This window comes from Malaclemys terrapin, chromosome 22 (genome assembly GCF_027887155.1).
Source record: "Malaclemys terrapin pileata isolate rMalTer1 chromosome 22, rMalTer1.hap1, whole genome shotgun sequence".
NCBI lineage: Eukaryota > Metazoa > Chordata > Testudines > Emydidae > Malaclemys > Malaclemys terrapin.
Window position 1 is genome coordinate 1082925 of NC_071526.1, and position 22040 is coordinate 1104964.

The window sequence follows — 22040 nt, forward strand, 5'->3', positions numbered from 1 at the left end:
CGACCAGGAACCAGTTTTCGGGAGCTTCTTTGTCCTATTACATTTGACTTGGTCCTCTATAAGCACTGGCCATGGCTGTTTAATTCATTTGTATAGTTTGCTCCCATCCACTCCCCTTCTGTTCCCTCTTCAGGGATCCTTCTCATTTATTCTTAAGAGTGGCTTTGTTGCTTCATCTAGAAGCCTTAGAAGAGGTCCTAAGGGGTACAGGGGAAAAGGCTTCTACATCCAATATTTTATTATCCTGAAGAGAGAGGTGTTTTCTTCCTATCTGAGACCTGAGGAGAATGAACAAATATATATGCCACCTTAGGTTCAAGTTGGTGATACTTGCCTCCATCATTCCATCTCTCCAGGCTCAAGACTCTTAGCTTGCAAAACGTGTACTTCCATATAGGCATTCATCCAATTACAAGAAGTACTTAAGATTCATGGTTGGCGCAAACCATTACCAATACAAGGTTGGACACCTCAGGGCATTGATGGGCTTAAAAAAAATGCTTGGCGGTGGTAGGATTGACTGGATGATCAGAGGTGGATTGCAACAGGAAACACCAATGAGCTTGAATTGTGCTCTCTCTGTTGTCCCACCTAGGCCTCCTATTGAACTACAAAAACATCAGGCAACATTTTGGATGATAAAATTCATAGGAGCTCTGATCAGCCCCAGACCAGAAAAGTCCTGTTTGCCTTAGGACAGGTTCCAGTTGTCACAAATGCTGATAATCCAACTAATATCAAAACAGGCTATGATACTACGGATATGCCTTGCAGTGTTAGGCCACAATGTCATCGTGTGTACACAATGTTGTTTGCCAGACTTCACCTGCCGCTCCTTCAGCTCTGGATTTAGGTCAATCTATTCTGTAGTGAGGCATTGCATAGACAGGAAGGTCTCAGTGCCTCAGCATGTCATAGAATCATAGACTTTAAGGTCAGAAGGACCATTATGATCATCTAGTCTGACCACCTGCACAACGCAGGCCACAGAATCTCTCACACCCACTCCTGTATCAAACCAGTGTCTGAGCCACTGAAGTCCTCAAATCATGGTTGAAAGACTTCAAGGTGCAGAGAATCTTAGAGCAAGTGACCCGTGCCCCACGCTGCAGAGGAAGGCGAAAACCCCCCAGGGCTTCTGCCAATCTGCCCTGGAAAAAAATTCCTTCCCGACCCCAAATATGGCAATCAGCTAAACCCTGAGCATGTGGGCAAGACTCACAGGCAGACACCCAGGAAAGAATTCTCTGTAGTAACTTAGATCCCACCCCATCTAACATCCCATCACAAGCCATTGGGCATATTTACCGCTAGTAGTCAAAGACTAATTAATTGCCAAAATTAGGCTATCCCATAATACCATCCCCCTCCATAAACTTATTAAGCTTAGTCATGAAGCCAGATATCTTTTTTGCCCCCACTACTCCCCTTGGAAGGCTGTTCCAGAACTTCACTCCTCTGATGGTTAGAAACCTTCGTCTAATTTCAAGTCTAAACTTCCTGATAGCCAGTTTATATCCATTTGTTCTTGTGTCCACATTGGTTGATCTTAAATAATTCCTCTGCCTCCCTGGTATTTATTCCTCTGATATATTTATAGAGAGCAATTGTATCTCCCCATAGCCTTCTTTTGGTTAGGCTAAACAAGCCAAGCTCTTTGAGTCTCCTTTCATATGACAGGTTTTCCATTCCTCGGGTCATCCTAGTAGCCCTTCTCTGAACCTGTTCCAGTTTGAATTCATCCTTCTTAAACATGGGAGACCAGAACTGCATACAGTATTCCAGATGAGGTCTCACCAGTGCCTTGTATAACGGTACTAACACCTCCTTATCTCTACTGGAAATACCTCACCTGATGCATCCCAAGACCGCATTAGCTTTTTTCACAGCCGTATCACATTGGTGGCTCATAGTCATCCTGTGATCAACCAATACTCCGAGGTCCTTCTCCTCTGTTACTTCCAACTGATGCCTCCCTAGCTTATAACAATACTTCGTTATTAATCCCTAAATGCATGACCTTGCACTTTTCACTATTAAATTTCATCCTATTACTATTACTCCAGTTTACAAGGTCATCCAGAACTTCCTGTATGATATCCCGATCCTTCTCTGTATTGGCAATGCCTCCCAGCTTCATGTCATCCACAAACTTTATTAGCACATTCCCGCTTTTTGTACCAAGGTCAGTAATAAAAAGATTAAATAAGATTGGTCCCAAAACCAATCCCTGAGGAACTCCACTAGTAACCTCCCTCCAGCCTGACAATTCACCTTTCAGTACGATCCATTGTAGTCTCCCCTTTAACCAGTTCCTTATCCACCTTTCAATTTTCATATTGATTCCCATCTTTTACAATTTAGCTAATAATTCCCATGTGGAACCGTATCAAATGCTTTACTGAAATCGAGGTAAATTAGATCCACTGTATTTCCTTTGTCTAAAAAATTTGTTTCCTTTTTTGAAAAGGTGATCAGGTTGGTTAGGCATGATCTACCTTTTGTAAAACCATGTTGTATTTTGTCCCAATTACCATTGACCTCAATGTCCTTGACTACTTTTTCCTTCAAAAATTTTTCCAAGACCTTGCAAACTATAGGTGTCAAACTGACAGGCCTGTAGTTGCCCGGGTCACGTTTTCCCCCTTTCTTAAAGATAGGAACTATGTTAGCAATTCTCCAGTCATATGGTACAACCCCTGAGTTTGCATATTCATTAAAAATTCTTGCTAATGGGCTTGCAATTTCGTGTGCCAGTTCCTTTCATATTCTTGGATTAAGATTATCTGGGCCCCCTGATTTCGTCCCATTAAGCTGTTCGAGTTGTTTTTACATGTAAACAAGGGGGTGTTCAACCCTCTGTGTGGAGGCCATCAAATTCTGTACTTGGTTCTATCTATTAGAAGGTTACCTCTATGACCCTTTGTCTCCCAGGAGTCAGCAACAACCTAGTGGACTTCCTGAGCAGGCATTCAGTGACCAATCACAAATGGCCCTTGCACAGATCCGTTGTAGGACTGATGCATGTATAGGAGGTCATTGGGAATCTCAATAATGGACTTGATTGCTACCAAGGATAACTCCAAATGTCAGTACATTTGCTCCAGAGGAGGCCTGAGTCAAGGATCATTACTGGATGCCTTTGTACTACAGTGGATCTAGAGGCCTGCTGTATGTCTTTCCAATAATTACCCTGGAGATCAGGGAATCACCATTATCAAATGGGACAAAGCCACACTAATTCTCATAGCTCTATACTAGCCAAGACAGTTTTGGCCGATGAGCCCACTACAGGTGTCCACTGAGCCTCTGAATCAGCTCCTGGACCTGATCTCACGTTGGTTGTCAGATACCCCATTCAGACAGTCACTATACCTGACAGCATGGCTGATGACTGGTTAAATACTGTAAATAGAGACAGCTCCGTTCAGGTCCAGGAAATCCTGATTCAGAGCAGGAAAACATCTATCAGAAGGGTGTACTCATCTGAATTGAAGAGGTTCTCAATATGGGTGACCCAACAGAGTCTGGTCCCAGTTCAGGCCTTGATACTGAAGAACCTTGACTACTTGTTGCACTTAAAACAGGCTGGTCTTTGGTTGAGCTCTGTTAAGGTCACCGTGCAGCAATCTCAGCTTGCCATCCTCATGTACAGTCGTGCTGTCTTCTCTCACCCCATGGTACTGAGTTTCTAAAAAGTCTGTTACATGCTTACCCACCAGTCAGAGAACTTACTTCTGCTGGCAATTTCAATTTAGTCCTCCTGAGGCTCATGGAGCTTTTCTTTGAACCTTTCTCAGAATGTTCCTTGAACCACCTTTCCGTAAAGTTGCTCTTCCTGTTGGCTATCACTTCAGACAGGAGGGCGAGTGGACTTCAGGGTCTTGTGGCAGAACTCACCTCCCTCCCAATATAACATTTCATAGTGTGCTCAGGCCTCTCACAAATTCATTCTGAAAATGGTTTCAAATTTTCCTTGAAACCAATCAATCTGCCTGTTGTCTTCCACAAGCTACCTTCTGCACTGGGAGAAAGGAAATTTACACACACTAGCTGTATCCAGCACTTGGTTTTATCAGATATTGGCTCCATCTGTTCTTAGCCATAGCTGGGTGTTCTAAAGGTCAGGCATTCTCATCACAAAAAATGAGTGTATCTCATTATTACCAGCTGACTGGTGTACCTCCCACTCTTCTAAAGGGCTTGCTTCAGGAATATGCAAGTGTCAGTGCTCTGTAAGGCAGCACTGTGAAATAGCCCACCAATGTGTCAAACACTAGGCCTTTGACTTAGTTGCTAAGTCAGATACCAAGTTTTTGGGAAAACAGTACTATGATCACAGTCGACTTATGTAGCTGAAATTCCTCATTCCTATCATCCTGAGGGGATACTGCTTACCAGTCACCTACAATGGGATCTACTGTGACACATTCAAAAGAACTGTTGGTTAGCCTACAGTAACTCTGGTTCTTTGAGATGTTGTCAGTGTGAATCTAGCCTCCTCCATTCCAGATTCAGAAGTTCTGAGCTACAACTGAGATTCTAATTATGAGGGAATTTACAAAGGAATGCCCTCACGCAAGAGCACGAGGAGGGTCACGGCTTGCATGGTCCTGACTGACACAGCTATTCAAAATAATCTAATTTCCAGTGCATGAGGCACATGTGCACCTACAGTGGGGTTTCATGCTGACTTCAACATCTCAAAGAACCACAGTTGCTGTAGAGTAAGTAATCTTTGTTTACTTACGGTGCCTATGTTTGGGCATTGTCTAGTCTAGCCTTAAATATCCCAAGCAGTGTGGTTTCCATCTCTTAAATTGGGACAGTATTTCACAGCCTCTTATAGCTCACTGTCAGGAGTTTCTCCTTGATAACGAGCCTACATTTTTCCTGTTTGTAAAATGGGGCTGCTCCTGTATACCCACCTTTTGATACATGACTGAATACTATATACATGTAAAATTTCATTAACAAATAAATAGGACCCAGGAGTCCTAAATCTTATTCCTCAGCTCTGACTATACAACACTCCCTTCTCAGAAGGAATACATCTACTGCTGTCAGCTAATGTAGGTACTCCTTTAGCTTTAATGGTAGAAGTTTGTGCTGTGCATCTGAAGGTTTAGGTTCAAACTGTGCTAATGATTCATGCAGGGGGATTGCTAGTCTGACATGATGGAATTTTAGATCTTTCGGTTCAGTTTAAAAACCAAATCCTAGGAAATTCCATATAAAATATCTTCATTAAAAGAGAAAGGATTAAGGTTGCACAGTGGAGCAGAAGTTAGGAAATACCAGACTCAAGATTGTCCATGTAACCATAATTCACCACCACATGTGATGTTTATGCAGTCTTTAATTACATGACTGCATACTCTTTTTTTTTTTTTCCCCACAGGACTCTTGCCTTGTTCATTGAACAGTATGGGTAATGCTCAGGGAACGAGGTTGCTGTGAAGTGTTTTTATTTTCCTTCAGTGTGTGACCCATGATGGTATACTTCTATAGTCCCATCAATGTAGTAGGAAAACCTCATGCACATTAATAAAAGTTCTTTGGGGCAGAGGCCATTTTCGTGTTGTGGGCTTGACTGATTCTTGGTGGGAGCCTGTAGGCACCGCCTCAGTACAATAATAAAATACGTACTGTATCCTCCCAGCAGCCCTGGGAAGTAAGAAAGCAGCAGTATGGAAACTGAAGTGCAGAGAAAGGCCAACACTTGCAGAAGTGGCCATCTTGGATCCCTTGAGACTCAGGTGAATTTTTCCCCCCAAATGTGCTGAACGGCTGCAGTTTCCATTGAGTTCAGCTGTAGTTGAGTACTTGGCAGGGAAAATGTAGCCCTTTCGGCTGTCTCAAGTTGAATGTTGGGAGGGAAACAGTGTTAGTGACCACTTCAGAAAACTTTGGTTTGTAACGTTCCCAGTATCACAGGAATCCTATGGCAGAGCCAAGGATAGAACCCAGTTTTCTAGAGTCCAGTGCAGTCATTAACTACAAGATCATCCCTTTTCTTTGTGCGATCCTCTCTGTAATTGATTATACATGTTTCAGCAAAGGAGACAGGAGATGGCCTTATTGATTACACATTCTTGGCTCACTTAGCATCCATTCTGAGCACAGAATTGAAGCAAAGATATTGAGAGAAAACAGTATGTGATCATGAAACTCAAGTCTGTAACATATTGCCATCTGCTCAGTAGAGCTGAATTAAGATTGCCTGGCACTGATTTAAACATTTTAATTATTTTATTGGACCAACTTCTGTTGCTGAAAGTCAAGCTTTCGAGCTACACAGATTTCTTCTTCAGGTGGGAAGGGTATTCCAGGGTCACAGCTAAATGCAAGATGGAAAAGATTGTTTAGCATAAATAGCTCCCACATATTCTAAGGGACCATTCAGAGTGGCCCATTACCGCCTATGACTTTATCTTGAATGGTCCCTTAGTTAGTGCTAACTACTTACGCTAAACAATCTGTTCCATGTTGCATTTAACTGTGGTGCTATGTGTACCTTTCCCAGACCTGAAGAAGAGCTGTGTGGCTTGAAAGTTTTTCACCGAAAGAAGTTGGTCCAATAAAAGATATTACCTCACCCACCTTTTCTCTCTGTTATTCTGGGACAGAGATGGCTACAACTACACTACATACTAATTTAATTCTGATATTTCCTGTCTTGATTACTTGACTTTGCAACCGTAGCTTTTTCTCTTAACATAGTTTATTTTTGTAGGGAATATAGCTGTAGTATGATTTCATCTTGTGTATTTCTAAAGTACTTACCAATTGATGAAATTTAGAGGACAACAAAGATGCTCTGGGGAATAACAGATTTATGAGGAAAGACTAAAATAGTTAAACATATGTAGAGCTGGCTAAGCAATGACTAAGACTGGCAAGGTAAACGATCTACAGGTATTAAAGTGCATTAACACCAAGGTAAAGGAGTTGTTTAGAGTTCAACAGTGGGGCAAAATTAGGAATTATAGGGTAAAATTAAGGGACGAAAATTTTGACTAGATATCAGCCAGAACTTTTGGACAGGGTGTTGTTTACAATTGTAGAACAGTTTGTTTCTTCCCTCCACGTCTTCCAAGGTGAAGTGCTGGAAGTGCCATTACTTGGTATATTACATAGTTTGTTTAAACTTACTAACAAACATACTATCATGAACATAGGTACTAAATGACCTGCCCTCCCACCTATAACTTCTTTGCCGTTGAGGTTTCTACTAACTACCATGTTTAAATACTAATGCCCGTTCTTCAAAAGCTCATGTGAGTGGCTTATTTGAAACCTGTGTGTGGTATGGCATTCAGTTTATGGCTGTGGCTCAGATAACCCTCTTTAGATGGTCTGTAGGAGACTTTCAGGAGAGTGATTTTTTTTGAAAAGGGGGCTTTATTGCTCAGGTATCATTTTTCTAAATTTGATTGAATGAAAATAGCTGATATACTTCTTTAATTTTTAAAGGATCGTGTAGGAGGAAGAGTTGCTACATTTCGCAAAGGAAACTATGTTGCTGATCTAGGAGCCATGGTGGTAACAGGGCTGGGTGAGTCATTCAAAATAATAAACTTTTTTAAAGGTTATTGAAAGAGAAGGGTTATAACATTCTAGTTTGGGCCTCTTCTGCGTTCAGGGTGCTCTGATATGTGATGAAGGAATCATTCATAATAGGGGTCAGTTCAATGGAAGTGTGGTTGTGATATGCAAGATAGTTTCTCAGTTGTCATTCTTTTCAGACTTGTTGAAACCACTTAGTTTTTTGTGGGTCCTGCCAAACTCTCACCACAGTGGTTTGATTTCTGCAACAGTTCATTTGCACTGGGATTTCTCTTACTCTTGTCTTGGCACGCTAGCTTATTTTGCCTATGTTTAAACTATTCTTACAACCATTTAGCTGAGCATCAGAGAATCATAGGGACCTCGAGAGGTCATCTAGTCCAGTTCCCTGCCCTCATGACAGGGACTCATGCGCACACAATTCGCGCACCTCCTCCCCCTCACCCCACCCCCACTCGCCTCCCACCTCCTCACCCCGCTAGTCTCATCGATCCGCCGCTTGCAGCCAGACCCTCCTGCCCCCCTAGTCTCCTTGTTGCTGCCTCACTGCTCAGCTCCTTACTCCTCGGCCAGGGCCCCCCTGCCACTTGCCTCCTTCTCCCCCCCTCCCTCCCCCGCTGCTCGCCTCACCGCTTGCCTCCTTACACACATCCCTGCTTGCCTCCTCACAGCCGCCCCCCCCACCTGCCTTTTCACCCTGCTGCTGGCTTGCCATTTGCTGCCTTACTCCCCAGCCAGACTCCCCCGCCTGCTGCTCACCTCGCTGCTTGACTCCTCAGCCTGTTGCTGCCCTTCTCATCCCCTCTTCGCCGCCTCACCTGGCTCCTTAAGCGTTGTGTGTCCCATCTGTGTCTCCAGTGAGGCAGCGCGTGCAGGAGCAACAGGGAAACAGGAAACTGCTGTGGCCCCAGGGAAACCCCCTGGTGGCCGCATGCGGCCACGGTGGCCGCATTTGACAAATAGCGATCTAGACCATCCTGGACAGGTGTTTGTCTAACCTGCTCTCAAAAAATCTCCAATGATGGAGATTCCATAACCTCCCTAAACTATTTATTCCAGTGCTTAACCACCCTGACAGTTAGGAAGTTTTCCCTTAAGTCCAACCTAAACCTCTCTTGCTGCAATTTAAGCCCATTGCTTCTTGTCCTATCCTCAGAGGACAATTGTTAAGAACAACAATTCTTCTCCCTCCTCCTTGTAACAACCTTCTATGTACTTGAAAACTGTTATGTCCCCTCTGTCTTCTCTTCTCCAGACTAAACAAACCCAATTTTTTCAATCTTTCCTCATAGCTCCTGTCTTCTAGACCTTTAATCATTTTTGTTGCTCTTCTCTGGACTTTCTCCAATTTGTCCACATCTTTCCTGAAATTTGAAGTACTCCCTCCAGTTGAGGCCTAATCAACGCAGAGTAGAGCGGAAGAATTACTTCTCGTGTCTTGCTTAAACACTCCTCCTAATACATTCCAGAAAGATGTTCGTGCTTGTTTGTTTGTTTGTTTGTTTTTGTTTTGTTTGTTTGCAACAGTGTTACACTGTTGACTCGTTTAGTTTTTGGTCCACTATGACCCCAGATCCCTTTCCGCAGTACTCCTTCCTAGGCAGTCATTTCCCATTTTGTATGTGTGTAATTGATTGTTCCTTCCTAAGTGGAGTACTTTGCATTTGTCCTTATTGAATTTCACCCTGTTTACTTCAGACCAGATCATTTTGAATTTTATTCCTATCCTCCAAAGCACTTGCAACCCCTCCCACTTGGTATCGTCCACAAACTTTAAGTGTACTCTCTATGCCATTATCTAAATCATTGATGAACATATTGAACAGAGCTGGACCCAGAAGTGATCCCTATGGGACCCCACTTGTTATGCCCTTCCAGCACGACTGTGAACCACTGATAACTACTCTCTGGGAACGGTTTTCCAACTAGTTTTGGACCCACCTTATGGTAGCTCCATCTTGTTTGTATTTCCCTAGTTTGTTTATGAGAAGGTCATGCGAGACAGTATCAAAAGCTTTACTAAAGTCAAGATATATCACATCAACCACTTCTCCTCCCCTCCCCCCAATCCACAAGACTTGTTACCCTGTCAAAGAAAGCTATCAGATTGGTTTGACACAATTTGTTCTTGACAAATCCATGCTGACTGTTATTTATTACCTTATTATCTTCTAGATGTTTGCAAATTGATTGCTTAATTATTTGCTCCATTATCTTTCCAGGTACAGAAGTTAAGATGACTGGTCTGTAATTCCCCATGTTGTTTTTATTTCCCTTTTTATAGATTGGCACTATATTTGCCCCTTTTTCAATTTTCTGGAATCTCTCCCGTCCATGACTTTTCAAAGATAAAGCTTTAGCATCTCCATGCTTTGGAGCAGGCACTTGAAATTTGGTCGGACCCATGGTGTGTCCTTTGCTTTCCTGTGGAAAACAGTCCATGTTTGGCCAAGCTATGAGCTGCTGAAAAATCTCAGTTTGCACATGCTCAGAGAGGAGTTAATTTGCCTGGTAATTCCCTTAAGTGTATGTCTAGCTGTACTGCACATGCTCCATCCCAAGCTGCAAGAGCTGAGCAGGACTTCCCCGCAATTGCTTCTTTCAGCTGCCAGGGGCCACTGTTGAACTAGGCACTCGAACTGAGAATGGGAAGACTCTTCTGTGTTCTTAAGGTTTTCTTTTGGCGCCCAGACAGAATGGAGAAAAAGGAGGAAGAAGCAACCACAGTGGAATGATTAGGGGTGAGAAATAGAGTACTGGGCTTGGAGCCAGCAGCCATAGATTGGGGAGAAGTAGAGCTAGAGAGTGGGAGGAAGCGGACTTGAGGGGTGATGGAGAGGAGCAGAGGGAGGTGGGTGCATATATAGGAGCACAGGGGGATGAGGATGGCAAGAGCTGGGGATATGGAGGAAGTTAGATAAGAGCAAAGATGGGGGTTGGATAGGAACAAAGGGGGGGAAAAGACAGGGCTGGAGCACAGTGTAAAAGGATTTATAACCAGTAGAACACACAAGTGCATCTTGTCCCCCCTAGTGACTGGTCTATAAAGGATAATGGGCTACTAGTGTTAGTTACTCAGTGTTAGATCTCTGAAGCTACTGATGACCAAAACTGGTGTCATATGGTTCCAGATGGTAGAATTTCTGGGTTTTAGCTTTATTTTATTTTTTTTAAACGGTTTTTAATGTGTTTTTTTTAAAGATGGGAAGGTCAAGTACTTCAAAGATAGGAAATGCAAGATTTAAGGTGGGCTGTGCAGACTTAATTCAGCCCTCTTGTCCATATGTATTATGATACAGTAACTCCTCGCTTAACGTAGTTATGTTCCTGAAAAATGTTACTTTAAGCGAAACACGGTTAAGTGAATCCAGTTTCCCCATAAGAATTAATGTAAATAGGGGGATTAGGTTCCAGGGAAATTTTTTTGCCAGACAGAAGACTAACACACACACACCAGAAGTTTTAAACCAGTTTTAATACTGTACACAGCAATGATGATTGTGAAGCTTGGCTGAGTGGTTGAGTCAGAGGGTGGAAGAGGGTGGGATATTTCCCAGGGAATGCCTTACTGCTAAATACAACAAAGGGTCCGGTGGCACCTTTAAGACTAACAGAAGTATTGGAGCATAAGCTTTCGTGGGTGAATGCCCACTTCTTCAGACGCAAGTAATGGAAATTTCCAGAGGTAGGTATAAATCAGTATGGAGATAACGAGGTTAGTTCAATCAGGGAGGGTGAGGTGCTCTGTTAGCAGTTGAGGTGTGAACACCAAGGGAGGAGAAACTGCTTCTGTAGTTGGATAGCCATTCACAGTCTTTGTTTAATCTTAAAGGTGCCACAGGACCCTCTGTTGCTTTTTACAGATTCAAACTAACACGGCTACCCCTCTGATACTTACTGCTAAATGATGAACTAGCACTTGGCTGAGCCCTCAAGGGTTAACGTTGTTAATGTAGCCTCACACTCTACAAGGCAGCACGAATGGAGGGAGAGGAGACAGCATGGCAGAGAGAGACAGACAGACAGACATACACCCTGTGTGTACACCCTTTAAGTACGCTGACTCCACTCTAAGTACACTGCCCTTTTAAGTAGAGATGGGGGGCAGAAGGACACCATGATATTAGCACGCATCTCTCTCTCTCTCTCTCTCCCTCCTTCCCGCCCCCTCCTCCCCCTGCCCCGCCACAGCAAGCAGGGGGCTCCCAGGAGCAGCTCCAAGGCAGAGGGCAGGAGCAGCACACAGCAGTGAGGGGAGGAACAGCTGAACTGCCTGGCAATTGATAGCCTGCTGGGCGGCTGCCACACAGGGAACTTAGGGGAGCAGGGAGCTGATAGGGTGGCTGCCGGTCCACCCTAGTTCCAAGCCCCCACCAGCTAGCTCCAACGGGCTGCTCTTTCTGCAAGCAATGGACAAAGCAGGCGGCCACTGAACAATGTTATAAGGGAGCATTGCACAACTTTAAACGAGCATGTTCTCTAATTGATCAGCAAGGTAACAACGAAACAACATTAACCAGGATGACTTTAAATGAGGAGTTACTATAGTTTTCAATTACATGGTCACATACTAGTTTTTTCCCACAGGACCCCTGCATTATTCAATACACAGGATGTAATGTACTCTGGGACTGAATCAGTGCTGTGTAGCAAATGAGGTTGTGTGTGTTCTGCCTCATTTGTTGCAGGAATTGGAAGAGGTGTGGTTTTGTGGTTAAAGTTTATTGCTGACCTGGAGAAGTGGATGGTGTTCCCTGCCTCTGCCACAGAGTTCCTATGTGGTGCTGAGAAAGTCACTTAACCCAGACTGTCACAGTAGGTTACTAATTGTGCTGTTTTTCTAGGTGTCCAGTGTCCAATATCTGCAGTCAATATTGTATAGTGCTGAGCACTCACAACTGCAACTGAATATGATGGGATCTAGGAGTTTGAAGTTGGACACCCCTAACAATTTTGGCCTTGATCCCCAGCTGAAGAATTGGGATAACATTACTGCCTAATCTCACAGGACTGTTGTGAAGATAAATTCATAAATATTAGTGAAGCACTTGGGTATTATGGTGAGAGCACCAGAGAAACTGCCAATGAGGAAATTACTAATTCTGTATACAGTGCGGAGTTTGAATGGTGTGCATTAAATAAGGCCACACATTAAGCAAGAAGGATAAAGAAATATTGAATAGCTACCCATTCACTGAATGAAGCATGGGTCCTTTGGAATAAATAGTATGTGATATGCATTATGATTGTGTATTATAAAACTATGTACAAGGAAACCTAATTAAAGTTGCATGGGCAACTTGAATTCTGGCATTTCTTAACTTTTGAGTGACTCACTTTGCAACCTTATTGTTCTTTTAATACCCCTGATAGAATGGTGATAATCTGACATAAAGAGCCAGTCTCCTCAAGGCTTTTCCTTGTACCCCTACAGGAAAGGGGCGGGACTTCTATTCCCACTGTTTTCTAGTGTAGAAGAGTTCGGAGCCTTCAGACATCTTAGACTTCCCTCCCCTCCACTGGAGGGTCTGCAAGTCTCGCTTCTGTATGGAGACTTGAACCGTTCTCCATTCTGTTTCCTTCAGGCCTTTCCCAGCTTAGTGGACCTTAGTGATGCATATCTGCACATTACACCAGCACTTTGTTTCACTCAGCCTTTGTGAACTGTATTCCTCGGATCTCTACTGTCCCAAACTTTTCAGAGCCCATTTCAGAGCGTTTATCCCTCGATGTGATCTTCCCTCTCTACTTCACAGTTTGTTCTGGTCTATATTTGAACCTCTGGGAGATGCATCTCTGTGGCTGTTAACTCTCAAGGCTGTCCTGCTAGTTGCCACCATCTTCGAGCTTAGCTTCTTTGTTATTTACCCTCCTTATCTATAGTTCTTTCCTTGAGTGGTGGTGGTGCTGGGTTGTTTTTATTATAACAATTGTTATGAGGAGCCTTGATAATATTTGAAAGTTCTACTGGTCTGCTGAAAGATGCTCAGCACAAAATAGAGATATACTAATGGGCTTTATTATTGGAATAATGGCTGCTTTTGAACTGTATTTACTGTTTTATTTTCAGACATCTTTTTAGTCTTTGCTTGAATGTCAGATATACTTATACAAAATCTCTTCCAGGAGGGAATCCAATGGCTGTGGTCAGCAAACAAGTAAATATGGAACTGGCTAAGATCAAACAAAAATGCCCACTTTATGAAGCCAATGGACAAGCTGTAAGTTGTAATTTTTCAAAAATAGGCTTTGCCCTAAGAAATGGTTTGAAGAAAATAATGTATTATAGAGGTTTGACTTTAGAAAGGATAAGGTACAGAACTATAAACTCTAACTCTGAGGTTTTGGCCTCCATTCTTTTTTGTTGTTGTTGTTGTTGTTGATGCTTGTTTTGGCAGTTGTGACTAGTTCACTATAACTCCTCAGTGCAACCTTCCTTGGAGTTGCACTGCTAGCTAAACGTTCACAACTGGGAATGTCCACAGGCCACTCAAGAAAAGAAGGCTACTTCCCAGTAACTGGAATTCATCAAGATGATCCTCTGCATGTTCACATCCCCCCACCTATCTTCCTCACTTCATTGATTCTTAATTCTTGAATTAGTGGAAGGGAATGGAAGGGTGGTTGGGACAACTTCCCCTTTTATACCATCACAGCCCTTCAAGAGGGGAAGAGGGGAAGAGGGGAGAGGTGGGTATCCCACACAGAGTTTCAGGAAGCTTCCGGTGCATTGCCTTAATCTCTTGAATGGGAACAGACCCATTGTGAATAACTCCCCGTTACTGGTAAATAATCTTCATTTTTACATCTCATGTGTGAATATTGTGGCAAAGATTGTTCATATCACAGATGTTCTCAATTATTTAATGTATGCAGTGTTGTAGCTCTGTTGATCCTAGGATATTAGAGAGACAAGGCAGGTGAGGTAATATCTTTTCTTGGACCAACTTCTGTTGGTGAAAGAGGTGTTAACTGGCCACTTAATACACATTTCAAGGGACCATTCAAGGTGAACTGCTTATGCTAAACAATCTGTGACACTGAGGCTGTGTCTACAGTGGCAAGTTTCTGCACAGTAAAACAGCTTTCTGCATTGTAATTCCTGAGGTGTACACACTGCCAAGCCACGTAGTGCGCAGAAACTGCACAGTTGCAGCGCTGTAAAAAACCCACCCTGATGAGAGGCGTACAGCTTTCTGCATCAGGGCTACTGTGTAGGCACCCTGATTGATTGCAGCACTGCAATTGGCCTCCGGGAGGTGTCCCACAATGCCTGTTCTTGCCTCTCCGATCATGGGTTTGAATTCTGCTGCCCTGGCCTCAGATGACCAACCGTCACCCCCCACCCCGTAAATTCCTTTGGAATTTTGAATGTCCCTTTCCTGTTTGCTCAGTGATGCATGCAGGGGTCTCAGCACATTTTTCCAGGTGGCCCTACCTGTCCATGCACCAGGTGATCCCCTGCTTGGAGCAATGCTGAGCTGCTGGACCTCATCAGCATTTGGGGAGAGGAGGCTGTCCGGTCGCAGCTGCACTCTAGTCATAGGAATTGATATGTATGGGACACACTGCAATGCAGGGTCAAAGTGAAGGAGCTGCGGCATGCCTACCACAAGGCGTGGGAGGCAAACTGCCACTCCGGTGCTGCCCCCACGAGCTGCTGGCTCTACAAAGAGCTGGACACGATACTCTGTGGCGACTGTGGATACTTCAGTGGACTGAGCCAGGAGGAGGAAATCTTGGATGAGGATGTGGAGAGAGAGGGGGACCCAGAGGCCGAGGACTACTTGGAGGTCAGAGATACAGGCAGCCAGGAGCTCTTTTCTACCCCGGAGGAGGCTAGCCAGTCACAGCTGTCGTATCTAGGCGAAGCACAAACAGGAGAGGAGGCCTCTGGTAAGTGGATTTGATTTTGGGAATCGCTGAAGTGAGTTTTTGGGGGCAGGAGGGTTGCAGAAAGCAGGCTTGTGTCTGTATGATGCGTGTACCATCACATGCCTAGTCTGTGTGCGGAGCAGGCTGTTGATTGACCCCCTCATTTCACAGGAGTCTGCCTCGGAGATCTCCAGGAAACTCTCATGGAGATACTGGGCAATCCACTGCCACAGGTTCTTTGGCAGAACCGCTTTGTTTCTTGCCCCATTAACAGTAACTTTCCTGTGTCACTCTGCCATCACTGGCGGGGGGCGGGGACCATTGCTGCACACAGGGGAGCCACATAAGGGCCCAGATGGAAGCCACAGTCTTGGAGAAGACCCTCCCTTGATTCCCTGCTCACCCTTAGCAGCGAGATATCTTCCATAACGAACACAGCCTGTGGAAAATATGGGGACTGGAATGATTATCAGCCGCCCGCCCCCCCGCCGCCCCCCCCCCCCCCCACACAGTGTTGGCTCTGCCCAGGAGCCACGTGCCAATGTACAGTAGGGTCCGGGAACACAGATTTAACCTGCCCCTGTGGCGACTCACCATTTTGGGGGTCTTGTGGCTCATGTGAGCTTGCCTGGGGTCAGCCACTTAGTGACAGGTATGTGAATAGTAGCTGTGTTTTAAATCACTGAATCAGTGTTGTGTGTGTTGCGAACAATACTGCTTCTGTAAAATGTTGCGTTTTGGCTTCACAGAGAAAGCTCCTTGGGAGCCAAGCCTCCCTCTTTGTTATCGCCAGCTGAATTGCTGCGCAGAATTAGAAAGTGGCCACGAAGAACTAAAGAGGACTTTCTGCATGAGGTTATGATGCACTCCGCCGCTGAAAAACAGGAATTGAAGGAGTGGCAGAACAGCAAGAAGAGGGACTAAAAGGAGAATGCGGCACGCCAGAATGAAGCCATGGAACGACTCTTAAACATTATGGAGGTCAAGCGGATATGCTCAGGGCGATACTAGCACTGCAAACTGAGCAGCTCTGCACCCGCCCTCCTCTGCAGCTGCGGTTGCAAAACTCTTTCCCATGTGCCCCCCCCCCCCCCACCCCCCCCCAGACACCACCAACACACTCTTATCAACCTCCTGGCTCCAGTCTGTACCCGTGGCATTCCACTCCTCCCCTGTCACAGTCTGGCACTGCAGACTCCCAGTACCCACTGCACTAAACACCCATCCCTCTGCAGTTTCGCCCTGTTGAAGTATAGTACCCACTGCACTGTACTCCAAAGGAGAAGGCTGGATATCATCCCTGGACATATACAAATCTTTAACTGTCCCTGGACCCACCTCCTCTCGAGACCTTCCCTTCCCCCATCCCCCTCAGTGCTGATGTGTTTTTTTGTTTTTCTCTCTCTTCCGGTTGTTGTTTTTTAATAAAAGAATCATGTTGGTTTTGAAAGCAATCTTTATTCTATTAATTAAAAGCAAACAGAGCAACAGACAGTTATCTTAAACCTTCATATTGCATCATCTGCACCAACCACAATGACCTCCTAGCATTACAATCACTGAACTCCAGAGCATAGCAACAAATATTAGTGACTTTCAGCCTTCCCTTCACAAATATTATGGAGCATACAGCATGCGGCTATCAACATAGGAGTATTGTCATCGGCCAGGTCTAGCTTCCCATATAGGCAGTGCCAGCAGGTCTTTAAATGGCCAAAAGCACACTAAACAGTCATTCTTCACTTGCTCAGTCTGTTGTTGAACTGCTCCTTGCTGTTGTCATGGTGCCCCGTGTATGGCTTCATAAGTCACAGCATTAAGGGGTAGGCGGGGTCTCCCAGGATCACAATGGACATTTCAACTCCCTCTACAGTGATCTTCTGGTCCAGGAAGAAAGTCCCTGCTTGCAGCTTCCTGAATAGGCCAGTGTTCCGAAAGATGCGTGCGTCATGCACCTTTCCGGAGCAGCCTGTGTTAATGTCCATGAAACGCCCAGGGTGATCCACAAGAGCCTGGAGAGCCATAGAGAAATAACCCTTCTGATTAATATTCTCAGTGACTAGGTGGTCTGGTGCCAAAACTGGAATATGCGTGCCATCTATCACCTCTCTGCAGTTAGGGAAGCCCATTTGTGCAAAGCCATCCACAATGTCACGCACATTCATAGAATCATAGAATATTGGGGTTGGAAGGGACCTCAGGAGGTCATCTACTCCAACCCCCTGCTCAAAGCAGGACCAACCCCAACTAAAACATCCCAGCCAGGGCTTTGTCAAGCTGGGCCTTAAAAACCTCTAAGGATGGAGATTACACCACCTCCCTAGGTAACCCATTCCAGTGCTTCACCACCCTCTTAATGAAAAAGTTTTACCTAATATCCAACCTAAACCGTCCCCACTGTAACTTTAGACCATTACTCCTTGTTTTGTCATCTGGTACCACTGAGAACAGTCTAGAGCCATCCTCTTTGGAACCCTTTTCAGGTAGTTGAAAGCAGCTATCAAATCCCCCCCTCATTCTTCTCCTCTGCAGATTAAACAATCCCAGTTCCCTCAGCCTCTCCTCATAAGTCATGTGCTCCAGCCCCCTAATCATTGCCCTCCACTGGACTCTTTCCAATTTTTCCACATCCTTCTTGTAGTGTGGGGCCCAAAACTGGACAGAGTACTCCAGATGAGGCCTCACCAATGTCAAATAGAGGGAAACGATCACGTCCCTTGATCTGCTGGCAATGCCCCTACTTATACAGCCCAAAATGTTGTTAGCCTTCTTGGCAACAAGGGCACATTGTTGACTCATATCCAACTTCTCGACCACTGTAACCCCTAGGTCCTTTTCTGCAGAACTGCTGCCTAGCCATTCGGTTCCTAGTCTGTAGCAGTGCATAGGATTCTTCTGTCCTAAGTGCAGAACTCTGCATTTGTCCTTATTGAACCTCATCAGGTTTCTTTTGGTCCAATCCTCTAATTTGTCTAGGTCCCTCTGTATCCCATCCCTACCCTCCAGTGTATCTACCACTCCTCCCAGTTTAGTGTCATCTGCAAACTTGCTGAGAGTGCAGTCCATGCCATCCTCAAGATAATTAATGAAGATATTGAACAAAACTGGCCCCAGGACCAACCCTTGGGGTACTCCACTTGATACCGGCTGCCAACTAGACATGGAGCTATTGATCACTACCCATTGAGCCCGACAATCTAGCCAGTTTTCTATCCATCTTATAGTCCATTCATCCAGCCCATACTTTAACTTGCCGGCAAGAATGCTGTGGGAGACCGTATCAAAAGCTTTGCTAGTCAAAGAATAACACATCCACTGCTTTCCCCTCATCCACAGAGCCAGTTATCTCCTCATAGAAGGCAATTAGGTTAGTCAGGCATGACTTGCCCTTGGTGAATCCATACTGATTATTCCTGATCACTTTCCTCTCCTCTAAGTGCTTCAGAATTGATTCCTTGAGGACCTGCTCCATGATTTTTCCAGGGACTGAGGTGAGGCTGACGGGCCTATAGTTCCCCGGATCCTCCTCCTTCCCTTTTTTAAAGATGGGCACTACATTAGCCTTTTTCCAGTCATCCGGGACCTTCCCCGATCGCCATGAGTTTTCAAAGATAATGGCCAGTGGCTCTGCAATCACATTCACCAACTCCTTTAGCACCCTTGGATGCAGTGCATCCGGCCCCATGGATTTGTGCTCATTCCACCTTTTTCAATAGTCCCGAATCACTTCTTTCTCCACAGAGGGCTGGTCACCTCCTCCCCATGCTGTTCTGCCCAGTGCAGCAGTCTGGGAGCTGACCTTGTTTGTGAAGACAGAGGCAAAAACAGCATTGAGTATATTAGCTTTTTCCACATCCTCTGTCACTAGGTTGTCTCCCTCATTCAGTAAGGGGCCCACACTTTCCTTGATTTTCTTCTTGTTGCTAACATAGCTGAAGAAACCCTTTTTGTTACTCTTAACTTCCCTTGCTAGCTGCAACTCCAAGTGTGATTCCTTCCTTATTTCACTACTGCATGCCTGAGCAATATTTTTATACTCCTCCCTGGTCTTTTGTCCAATCTTCCACTTCTTGTAAGCTTCTTTTTTGTGTTTAAGATCAGCAAGGATTTCACTGTTAAGTCAAGCTGGTCGCCTGCCATTTTTACTATTCTTTCTACACATCGGGATGATTTGTTCCTGCAACCTCAATAAGGATTCTTTAAAATACAGCCAGTTCTCCTGGATTCCTTTGTCCCTCATGTTATTCTCCCAGGCGATCCCTCCCATCAGTTTCCTGAAGGAGTCGGTCTGCTTTTCCGAAGTCCAGGGTCCGTATACTGCTACTCTCCTTTTTTCCTTGGGCCAGGATCCTGAACTCGACAATCTCATGGTCACTGCCTCCCAGGTTCCCATCCACTTTTGCTTCCCCTACTAATTCTTCACGGTTTGTGAGCAGCAGGTCATGAAGAACTCTGCCCCTAGTTGGTTCCTCCAGCATTTGGAACAGGAAATTGTCCTCTACACTTTCCAGAAACTTCCTGGATTGTCTGTGCACCGCTGTATTGCTCTCCCAGCAGATATCAGGGTGATTTAAAGTCTCCCATGAGAACCAGGGCCTGTGATCTAGTAACTTTTGCTAGTTGCCAGAAGAGAGCCTCGTCCACCTCATCCCCCTGGTCTGGTGGTCTATAGCAGACTCCCACCACGACATCACCCTTGTTGCTCACACTTCTAAACTTAATCCAGAGAGACTCAAGTTTTTCTGCGGTTTCATACCGGACCTCTGAGCAGTCATACTGCTCTCTTACATACAATGCAACTCCCCCACCTTTTCTGCCCTGCCTGTCCTTCCTGAACAGTTTATATCCATCCATGACAGTAGTCCAGTTATGTATTGGGGTAGCCTTGTTAGTCTGTATCTACAAAAACAACAAGGAGTCTGATGGCACCTTAAAGACTAACCGATTTATTTGGGCATAAGCTTTCGCAGGTAAAAATCTCACTTCTTCAGATGCCCAAATAAATCGGTTAGTCTTTAAGGTGCCACCAGACTCCTCGTTGTTTTTACTCCAGTTATGTGAGTTATCCCACCAAGTCTCTGTTATTCCAATCACATCATAGTTGCCCAGAATCACGGTCTTTCGGAGCAGGACGCGATTAATGGCCTTGCACGCTTACGTCAACACGAGTCCACTGGTCGACTTTCCCACTCCGAACTGGTTAGCAACCAATTGCTAGCAGTCTGGAGTAGCCAGCTTCCACAATGCAATCACCACACACGTCTCCAATGGCAGGACAGCTCTGATTCTTGTGTTCTTGCACCTCAGGGCTAGGGGGAGCTCACACAGTCCCATGAGTGTGGCTTTCCTCATCCGAAAGTTCTGCAGCCACTGCTCGTCATCCCAGATGTGCATGACGATGTGATCCCACCACTCAGTGCTTGTTTCCCGAGCTCAAAAGCGGCATTCCACTGTGGTCAGCACCTCCGTGAATGCCACAAGCAATCTCGTCTCGTAGGTAGTACTCGTGGTGAGATAAATGTCGCGCTCCTCTTGCCTTTGTAGTTTAAGGAATAACTCCACTGCCACTCGTGACGTGTTAGTCACAGCAAGCAGCATACTGGTCAACAGTTAGGGATTCATTCCTGTATACTGAAGAGGCAAGGGGCGCAGTACACAAACGATTGAAAGATGGCGCCAAATGCAAAAGGAAACACAGGTTGCTGGGATGTGAAGCAATGCCTCACATGGCATTGGGACTGGACCCAGGATGCCCCGCGACCCCCTCTGCCTTCCCACAACTCTTAGCGTCAGAAGAGGAAGAGATGCTCTGTGAGAGCTGCCCAGGGTGCACTGCTCTGAATACTGCTGCAAGTGTGAACACGGTATTGCGGAGGCAGCTAACAGTGTGAACACACAACAGCGGTTTCTCTTCAGCATTCTCTTAGCGGAGCTGTAACTGCCAGTGTAGACATACCCTGAGTACATCTCTCAGACCTGAAAAAGAGCTCTGTATAAGCTCGAAAGCTTGTCTCTCTCTCCAGCAAGTTGGTTCAATAAAAGATATTACCTTACCTACCTCATCTATCTCAATTATTGAATATAGTGTGGATTCTTAGTCTTCCTACATGTACTCCATAATTTCCCTTTCTAGCCTGCATGACAAGTTAAGATTAGTTACGATGTTATGGGTATACCTGTCTGCCTTCAAAGAACTGCTGCCACTATATAAGTGAAGCTGCTGATCCCTGTGCTGTAACTGCTCTGTGGCTGAGCAGAGTACTTCAGTCTCCAGGTCTGTCAGTCTGACACTAACATGTTACTTAAAAACTAGTCATGCTCAAGCTAGCTTTCCAAATCCCATTCAGTCCTTACTTTGTCTGAGTTTATTTTCTCTGCAGCTTGTCAGGATATTTGTGTATAGTATAAACAGAATTCTCATTTTTTTTCCTCCCACCATCATCTGCTCGATTCATTCAAAGCCGGACTGACAGCATGTATTTGATAGTACCTTTGCTTCCACAGTGCATTGTTCCACAGGTGTTGCATACACTGAAATTGACTACACTGAGAAGACACGATAGGTATAGAAATGCAGCAAAAGGACAGGACTGTTT

General features: G+C 45.0%; 1 protein-coding gene across 3 annotated transcripts in view; it reads left to right on the forward strand.

Annotated features, from left to right (window-relative positions):
* The window catches only part of KDM1A (lysine demethylase 1A), a 157835-nt gene that overhangs the window by 54537 nt on the left and 81258 nt on the right, over window positions 1–22040 (forward strand). For all 3 annotated transcript variants that reach the window (XM_054011584.1, XM_054011586.1, XM_054011585.1), the window contains 2 exons: window positions 7477–7558; window positions 13696–13790. In XM_054011584.1, coding sequence (XP_053867559.1) covers window positions 7477–7558; window positions 13696–13790 — 177 coding nt within the window. The remainder of the gene's footprint in view (window positions 1–7476; window positions 7559–13695; window positions 13791–22040) is intronic.